Below are 9,146 nucleotides of genomic sequence, written 5' to 3' on the forward strand. Positions count from 1 at the left end.
TAATAAACAAGATGGGTGGATGGAATTAGACTCTGTTTGACAGCCATTTACTGCTACAAGGCTTCTTATCATAGATCTACTCAAAGTTCTAAGTTTTTACTAGTCTTTGCTGTCTTTATGGCTGCCATACGGTGTTACCATCCTAATCTAGCGGGAGGATCAGAAGCAGAAGCTCTCTTACAAGATAAAGGGTTTGAGGGAAGCTTCTTGATTAGGCCAAGCATCAACAGCCCGGGGAACTACACACTCTCAGCTAAACGAGCAGACAAGACAGTCCACGTTAGGATACAGAACCAAGGAGAGTTCTATGATCTGTATGGTGGGGAGAAGTTTGCCACTCTCTCAGAACTGGTAGAATATTATATTGAGAATCCAGGCCAACTCAAGGAGAAGGATGGCTCTGTCATTCATTTAGTTCATCCACTCTTCTACGAGGGGGCAGAACTCACTGATAGATGGTATCATTCTGGCATCGATGGAAAGATGGCCGAAGACTTGCTTAATTCTCGTGGTGTCACTGGTAGTTTTTTAATTAGGAATTCCATGAGGACCCCAGGGAGCTATGTGCTATCAGTCCGTGCTATCGATGAGATAACTCACATCATGATCAACGTTAACACGAGCGGAAAGTTTTACGTGAATGAGAAATACTGTTTCGATACCTTGAAAGAACTCATAGCATATTATCTTGAAAGCCCACTGACTGATGCTCACCAAAGACCAGTAGAGCTAACGAAGCCGTTTGTGAGTACTTCGTTCCTTCCAAAATTCATACCACAGAGGGTCTCCGAACTTGAGAAACCGAGTGGGTTTTCATTTGGGAAGTCAGGATTTTTTGAAGAGTTTGAAGAGCTCCAAAAAATTGACAGCATGTTTAGGAAAAGTCGTAAAATAGGTGTTAAGCCGGAAAACAAACCGAAAAACCGTTTTAAAAATATCGTTCCATATGATGATACTTTGGTAACACTCTTGGACCCACCTGTGCCTGACGAGACCTACATCAATGCCAGTTATGTCAGTGGAGAAGTGCCTGGGTCTGAGAACTGCTACATAGCAGCACAAGGGTGTCTGCAATCCACTGTTGGGGACTTCTGGCACATGATATGGCAAGAGAACAGCAGGGTCATTGTCATGATTACAAAAGAGATGGAGCGAAACCGTGAGAAATGCTACCGATACTGGCCTTCAACTATTGATGATGAAATGATCTATGGAGAGGTCAATGTGAAGCTAGTAGCAGAGAAAGGTCAGTTCCAGTACATTCTGAGACAATTTAGAGTTTGCAAAGGAGATGAAACAGAGAGGAGCGTACACCAGTATCATTATAAAAGCTGGCCTGATCACGGCGTCCCTCAAGATCCCGGGCTGTTCCTTGGATTTATTGAAGATGTCAACCGAAAAATTAAAGATTTTGAAGAGCCTGGTCAAACATCTGGTCCGATAGTTGTTCATTGCAGCGCTGGGATAGGTCGAACTGGTACTTACATCATAACGGATATACTAGTGAAACTGATTGAGTATCAGGGATGGGATGCTGAGATTGATATTCAGCAAAGCATTAGGAGATTAAGAGAGTTTCGCTCTGGAATGGTACAGACTGACCAGCAATATAAAATGGTTTATCAAATCATAAGTTATTACATACAAATTAGAGAGAAACTTTTGAGTGCTGCATCTAGCGAAAATTTATACGACCAGGTTGACGCCCCTCCCTTGCAGCCACCTCAAAGAACTATGAGCACTAAAGTAGCACCACCTAAGCCACCTCGAATGCCAAAAAAACAAAACTAACATAATGTTTAGATAATACACTTATATTGATGATATTTAGCTGCCATGAATGTTTATTTTTTTAATTTTATAATACCCTATGCTAATTTTATGTACAATAGAAGTTTTGCTTTGAGCAATATTTACAATAATACTCAGGTGACTCCCAACTTAAAAACAGGCTGACCATTGTGATCTACATTGTGCACTTGTATGGGTGTTGGGTGGTATGAGGCTATGAATATTGACAAATATTGCCACACACTCAGCCATAAGGGTCGTCCTATTGTAATTGCTTTGTCTATCATAACTTATCGAAGAGGTGGAATTGTTCTTTCTCTTCCTCTCTCTCTTTCTCTCTTAAAACATGTCCGTCTCTGCCTTTCACCACGTCTCTCGCGTCGGAGCTGAAGAGCTGTTGCTGAGCAAAGGGACAGTGGGTAGTTTCCTGACACGTAGGAGTGAATCTGATCCAAAAAACTTTACTCTTTCTGTGAGACAGAGGGACGGGGTCACCCACGTTAGAATACAGCACGATGGCGAGTTTTATGACTTGTATGGTGGAGAAGAGTTTGCTTCTCTCCCGGAGCTTCTTCATTTTTACACAAACAACCCCGGAGCACTTAAAGAAAAGAACGGGAAAGTGATAGAAATAACAAAGCCATTGCCCAGAGAAGACATGTCCAGTGAGAGATGGTATCACGCCGACATGAGTGGGAAAGATGCCGAACTTCTCTTACTAGCAAAAGGTCAAGATGGAAGTTATATTGTACGTACTTCGATGCACTCTCCAGGGAATTTCGTACTCTCGACACGAGTTGGTGACGAGGTCTCACACGTTAAAATAAACCACAAGGATGGTTCTTTTCAAATTGATAACGGGCCGGCATTCCGATCTCTGAACTCGCTCATAGACTATTACAAGGAGAACGACATGGTTGAGGTATCTGGACGAGTTGTTAGTCTCAGACAAGCTTATTGCACCACTTCCTTTCTACCCAAGCACATCGAGCAGAGGGTGGAGGAGTTACGCCAACCAAACGATGAGCTTTTCGGTAAAACGGGATTTGAGGAGGAGTATCAGCAGTTGCAGCATGAGGGAACACAACACCTGTACACTCGTAAAGAAGCAGGGAAGCCATTGAACCGACAGAAGAACCGGTTTAAGAATATTCTACCCTTTGACCACACTCGTGTTGTATTGGCAGAACCAGATTCCAGTGGCAACACGTACATTAACGCTAACTATGTGAATGGGGAAGTACCTGGATCAGGCAATTACTACATTGCAACACAGGGATGTCTCCCGGGAACAATAAATGACTTCTGGTCTATGGTATGGCAGGAGGACAGTAAAATCATAGTGATGATCACCAATGAGATTGAGAGAGGAAAGAATAAATGTGCCCGATATTGGCCGTCAAAAGGAGAGACTACTCTGTACGGCAACATTCAAGTAATAAATATTGATGAAATCCAGGGAAGACTGTATGTATTTAGGAAGTTACACATAGAGCATGTTAGCAAGAAAGGGCGTGGTCACTATGTCGTACAGTACCAATTTAAAGTGTGGCCCGATCACGGGGTCCCTCAAGACCCCTCCCACATGCTGGACCTAATGGACGACGTTAATAGGAAGGCACTGGAGATACAGCAGAGGGGCGAGCACTTTGGACCAATGATCGTCCATTGTAGTGCCGGAGTTGGGCGTACTGGCACGTACATAGTCGTTGATATAATCACAAAGATGATGGAGTACAACAAATTTGAATATGAGATTGATGTTCAAGGTAGCGTCCAGATGCTGCGGCATCATCGCTCGGGGATGGTTCAGACTGAAGACCAGTATAGGTTCTTGTATTACGCTATCAAGGCTTATATCGAGAGAAGGCAGTCGTTGAACGAAGCTCTTTATGTAAACGTAACCACAAAATAACTTAAAGTATTGCGAAACCTCCTTCAAACATGAGTTAATTAATAGTTATTGTTGTGTTAATTATTATTATTATTATTATTATTATTATTATTATTATTGTTATTGTTATGTAGTTAATTAAATGTGTGAATGTTGTATTATTTTCTTATTTAATTTTTTGCAAATTAATTTCAAGTATAAATTTATGGGCAGCTGCAATTGTCAACTCTGAGCTTGTTAAGAGTCAACAGACACTGTTGATACAATGGGAGCCACACACACACTGCACGTGGTATATATGATGTATATACATGTTCCTATGTTGTGTTAAAAGTTTGAGTTAATTCCAATAAAGTTAGGACTTTTTATGAATTTTTAAAGTTGCTCCAAAATCGAACAAAAGTCCCTGTACTATAGTACAGGGATTTTGGTCAAATTTCACCAAAAATGAAAAGGAGAGAATTCTCCATTTTTATTACATTATCTGATGCATATACATGTACTTATGTTGTGTAGAAAGTTTGAACTGAATACAATCATGTTTGGACATCATTCAGGAATATTTAAGTTAACCACGTGGTTGACATAAACAAAGATGGTCATGTCCGGTTATCAGTAATCACGTGGTTCAAGTAAACGAAATGGTCATGTCCGGTTATGTACGGAGGAGTCATGCCCGGCTACAATAGAAATTAAAATTACAATTCTTCACTCTTCAGGGATCATGTCAGCAGTACAGGTAGCTCTGCTTCTTTCACTCGTCTCTCTCTTCTCCCTGCCAGTAAATGGAGACTACAAGATTGGAGTTGGTCGCTATGACATTACGGGCCCCGCAGCAGAAATTGAAATGGTAAAAGAACCAATCCTGAAACTAAAAATGCAGAAACTAACCTATTTCTTCTTTATAGATGGGAATGGCGAATCCTTCTCAGATTGCTAACGGGATTCATTTCCGCCAATACAGCAGAGCCTTTATTGTCGTGAATGCATCTAATGACACGAATAGAGTCGTGTTTGTTAGTATTGATGCCTGCATGGGGACGCAAATCATGAAAAATAAGGTATTGGAAATCAAGCAAACTAATGATACTATGATTATTTTTTATGAAATATTTACAATGTTGTAAAATGATGCCATATACTTGGTGATTTTAGAAGGGGAAATCAGCATTTTGGTAGTCATTTTAGTTTGTCAAATTAAAAACCAACTTAGCCGATTCATCAAAAATTTTCTTTCTCATTAACAGCTAGCTATATTGTATTTTATAATGATATTCATTGCATTATTTATTATTATTATTATTATTGTTGTTGTTTATTTCAAAGGTCGTTGAGAAGCTGCAGAGCAACAAGACGTTTGCTGGCCTGTACACTGATGATAATGTTTGTATATCAGGAACTCACACCCACTCCGGACCGGCTGGGTACTTCCAGTACCTGCTCTACGAAATCACGTCAAGGGGTTTCTCACAAGAAACTTTAGACGCAATCGTGGATGGTACACAAATAATTATAATTTATTTATCTTTTACTTATTTTAATAATCAGGTATTGTGGAGAGTATTGCAGAGGCTCATCAGAACATAGTCCCTGGGAAGCTCCTCTACAATACCGGGGTACTACTCAATGCCTCTAGGAACAGGAGCCCTACCGCTTATTTGCTGAATCCTGAAGCTGACAAAGCTCTGTAATAATAATAATAATAATATGATGATGATGATGATAAGTAATTATTTCATTTTCATTTTATAGATATCAGTACGACACTGATAAGGATATGGTTGTTATTAAATTTGTTGATAATAATGGAACGGATCTTGGAATGATAAAGTACATCTGTATGTTGTTAATAAAACATTAGTCTATCTTTATCTCTCTCCTCCAGCTGGTTTGCAGTACATGGTACTAGTATGAACAACACCAACACTTACATTAGTGGTGACAATAAAGGATATGCTTCATTACTGCACGAGAAAGATATGGACAAAGACTCACTCCCTGGACAGGTAACTTAACTATCAAAGTCACATGATTATCATGTGACATGATCTTCTTTATAGAGTAAGTTCATCGCTGCTTATGCTCAGAGTAATGAAGGTGACGTCACTCCTAATCTAATGCCACAACATTGTCCTGGTCACCCTGAGGTACCCTGTGACGCTAACTCTTCAAAATGTCTAGTAAAAGGAAAAGTAAGATCTGTTTTATACATTACCTGATTGAAAGTGTCTACCTGCCTTTGATCATAATCTCTCTCTCTCTCTCTCTCTCTCTCTCTCTCTCTCTCTCTCTCTCTCTCTCTCTCTCTCTCTCTCTCTCTGTAGGAGCTTTTCTGCATAGCCTTTGGCCCTGGGGTAGACATGTTTGACAGCACAAGAATCATTGGAGAAAGACAATTTGATAAAGGAAAGGTAGCAGCCATTTTATATATGCAATCCTTAATACAATGATTGATATATCTATTATATTAGGAGCTGTATGATGCAGCATTTAAGGAGCTGAGTGGTCCAGTACAGTATTTGAAAGTTAATAGAGATTTCTCTAATATTGAACTGGAATTTAATGGAAAGAAGGTTAGTTTTAGATTGAAACTAAAGCTAATCTTTATTATTCTCAAAGGTACATACATGTACTCCAGCAATGGGGGACAGTTTTGCAGCTGGGACCATTGATGGACCTGGAGCTTTCAGTTTTAAACAAAGTAGCCATAAAAGAGTTTCAGTTTTAGCTTTTATCTTCTCGTAATTTTCAGACGATACGACTGGAAACAAGTTTTGGGATTTAGTCGGTCACTTACTCCACGAGCCATCGAAAGAAGAGAAAGAATGCCAAGCACCCAAACCAATACTACTGGACACAGGTGATTGGAATGATTGGAATGCTAATAATTTAAACTATTTTGATATGAATGGTTGCTATTTATTGTCATTGCATGGTTCAGGTGATATCAATATACTGTATCCCTGGGCCCCAAGGATTGTTCCACTTCAAATGTTCCGTATCGGCCAGCTGGTAATATCAGCAGTACCAGCTGAGTTCACAACAATGTCTGGAAGATATCTAAAGAATGCTGTGAAGAAGGTGAGAGAGAGAGAGAGAGAGAGAGAGAGAGAGAGGAGGAAACTGTGTTTCATATTTCATATCGTTAGATATTCAATGCTACTGGTGACTCTGACATCATTCCAGTTATAGCCGGACTATCTAACACTTATTCAGACTACGTCACAACTTACTATGAGTACCAGGTACTGACTGATAAAACTTCCCATTAAATTTTACTGGACTATCCACTACAATTTTTCTACCTTACAGCAACAAAGATACGAAGCTGGTTCCACCATATTTGGACCTTATACTTTAAATGCATACGTACAAGAGTTTAGTAAACTTGCTGTTGCTTTAGCTACCGATGTAAACACACTTATACAATAACCATAATTTAACCCCACCCCCTCTCTCTCTTATAGAATGCAACTGGTGTTGATAAAGGCCCACCCACTCCTGATTATTATTCAAAACAAAAGTCTCTGATTCTGCCAGTACTGACCGACAAGCAACCAAAAGGAAAGAAGATTGGTGACGTTAAAGTTGACGTTAAAGAAAGTTACGCAATAGTAAGGAAGGATTCTAATGGAGGAGGTGTGAATTGAATAATTGTTTTTATTTTTAGAACGACACTGTTGAAGTTGTGTTTTGGGCTGGAAACCCACGCAATGACAGAAAGGTATAGTGTCCTATTAATAGTAACAGTTTAATGACGTCATCATTGTTACTATTAATAGACCAACAGTACATTCCTGACAGTTGAGATAGAGGACAATGACCAATGGACTGTAATGTACACTGACGCCTCCTTGGAAACAAGGTAATGAATATTAATTAATTAGAATATTAATGAATATTAATTAATTGAAATATTAATGAATATTAATCAATATTCCACAGATTCAAGTGGGAATATGATCACAGTGATACTCTGTGTATTATGGATGACATTTTTGATGGTGGTTGTACCAGTCATGCCATTATACAGTGGTTCATTCCACCTGATGCTGTTCCTGGTACTTATCGTATTCAACATTTCGGAGCTTACAAGAATGATGGAGTCCATCAGTATCAAGGGGCTTCTGGAACTTTTAAAGTCACCAAAATGTGATTTTGATAATAATTAGTTTATATGATGCCATGACTACCAATGATTATATACATGTATTAAGCTGCAGCTGAACATATTTGTCATTCTTTAATTATCGTCTTTGTTGCTTTAATTCAAATTATAATTCTATTGTTAAAAGACAAGTCCATCAAAAATTCAAAAAAAATAATTAAAAAAACTACATCACGTAATACAGGATCAAAAGTCAAAATCAATCAACTAATTGTCACAAGCAAAATGAATGAAATGACAAAATGAATCTACAAAAGTTGGTGGGTGTGGCAGTTAACTGATAAGGGTGTGGTTAATTAATTAGGTGAGAGCCACTCCCAAAACTGATCGAAAGTATCCCTGTCAGTGAAGGTCAGGTTTTCGTTGATTCCGGCTCCATTGGGCGCTATAAGAGAGTCATGTTCAACAACTTTCTTTGACCACTCCAGCTCCAGGTTCTGGTCATCGGTCAAAGGATAGACCATCACCTAAAGGAAAAATATAGAAATTAATTATAAAATATTAATTACAATAATCTTACATTCCAGCCTGAGGAGTCAGTGTGGTGGCACAATTCATCGTCAATCTCTTTGATGAGATGACGCTTCTGTCCAAAAGACTCAAAATGCTTCATAAGTTCTTCGGCTAGATTATCAGCCTTGCCTACAAATACCTGTAAATGATGTAATAGTTACAGTTAACACTTTAATACAACATAAATACATGTTTTATGCATGTACATGCACATGTATGATAAAACATTAATGGTGAATTCTTCCCTTGTACTACAGTGTATGGGCTTAGAGCAACTTTAAAAGTTCGTAAAAAATCCAAACTTGATCGGAATCAGCTCAAACTTTCTATACAACATAAGTACATGTATATGCATCAGAAAATGTAATAAAATTGAGGAATTTTCTACTTGTCAATTTTGGTGAAATTTGACAAAAATCCCTGTACTATAGTACAGGGACTTTTGTCCGATTTCGGAGCAACTTTAAAAAATCATAAAAAATCCAAACTTGATCAGAATCCGCTCAAACTTTCTACACAACATAAGTACATGTATATGCATCAGAAAATGTAATAAAATTGGAGAATTCTTTCCTTATCATTTTTGGTGAAATTTGACAAAAATCCCTGTGCCATAGTACAGGGACTTTGACTCAATTTTAGAGCAACTTTAAAGGGCATTACCTTTTCCTGTCTGTATGATAGCACATAAACTGCTCTTTTTGCGCTTATAAATGAGTCATAGCTAAGCCCAGCCTTTTTAGCAAGGACATTGAGCTGTGCCTCCTTCCCCAATGGTAG

At 38.7% G+C, this 9,146-nt stretch overlaps 1 protein-coding gene and 1 pseudogene across 7 annotated transcripts in view; both read left to right on the top strand.

Annotated features, from left to right (window-relative positions):
- The first annotated feature begins 11 nt into the window (after positions 1–11).
- On the top strand, positions 12–3,900 carry LOC100635038 (tyrosine-protein phosphatase non-receptor type 11 pseudogene; annotated as a pseudogene).
- Positions 3,901–4,373: 473 nt separating this feature from the next.
- Positions 4,374–9,146, top strand: part of LOC100635163 (neutral ceramidase B-like) — a 7,605-nt gene continuing 2,832 nt past the window's right edge. The window contains exons 1-18 of one of the 7 annotated variants that reach the window (XM_003389925.3): positions 4,378–4,535; positions 4,594–4,746; positions 5,012–5,183; positions 5,234–5,372; positions 5,438–5,515; positions 5,571–5,691; positions 5,746–5,877; positions 6,010–6,096; positions 6,157–6,258; positions 6,305–6,386; positions 6,438–6,545; positions 6,627–6,766; positions 6,835–6,930; positions 6,998–7,096; positions 7,153–7,299; positions 7,356–7,409; positions 7,468–7,550; positions 7,631–7,984. In XM_003389925.3, the coding sequence (XP_003389973.1) occupies positions 4,410–4,535; positions 4,594–4,746; positions 5,012–5,183; positions 5,234–5,372; positions 5,438–5,515; positions 5,571–5,691; positions 5,746–5,877; positions 6,010–6,096; positions 6,157–6,258; positions 6,305–6,386; positions 6,438–6,545; positions 6,627–6,766; positions 6,835–6,930; positions 6,998–7,096; positions 7,153–7,299; positions 7,356–7,409; positions 7,468–7,550; positions 7,631–7,841 (2,130 nt within the window). In that variant the 5' untranslated portion in view covers positions 4,378–4,409 and the 3' untranslated portion in view covers positions 7,842–7,984. Of the gene's footprint in view, positions 4,536–4,593; positions 4,747–5,011; positions 5,184–5,233; positions 5,373–5,437; positions 5,516–5,570; positions 5,692–5,745; positions 5,878–6,009; positions 6,097–6,156; positions 6,259–6,304; positions 6,387–6,437; positions 6,546–6,626; positions 6,767–6,834; positions 6,931–6,997; positions 7,097–7,152; positions 7,300–7,355; positions 7,410–7,467; positions 7,551–7,630; positions 7,985–9,146 lie in introns of those variants that run through there. The other 6 variants (XM_020002550.1, XM_020002549.1, XM_020002551.1 and 3 more) reach the window with 6 other exon arrangements.

Source organism: Amphimedon queenslandica, unplaced genomic scaffold (genome assembly GCF_000090795.2).
Source record: "Amphimedon queenslandica unplaced genomic scaffold, v1.1 AMPQUscaffold_12892, whole genome shotgun sequence".
Classification (NCBI taxonomy): Eukaryota; Metazoa; Porifera; class Demospongiae; order Haplosclerida; family Niphatidae; genus Amphimedon; species Amphimedon queenslandica.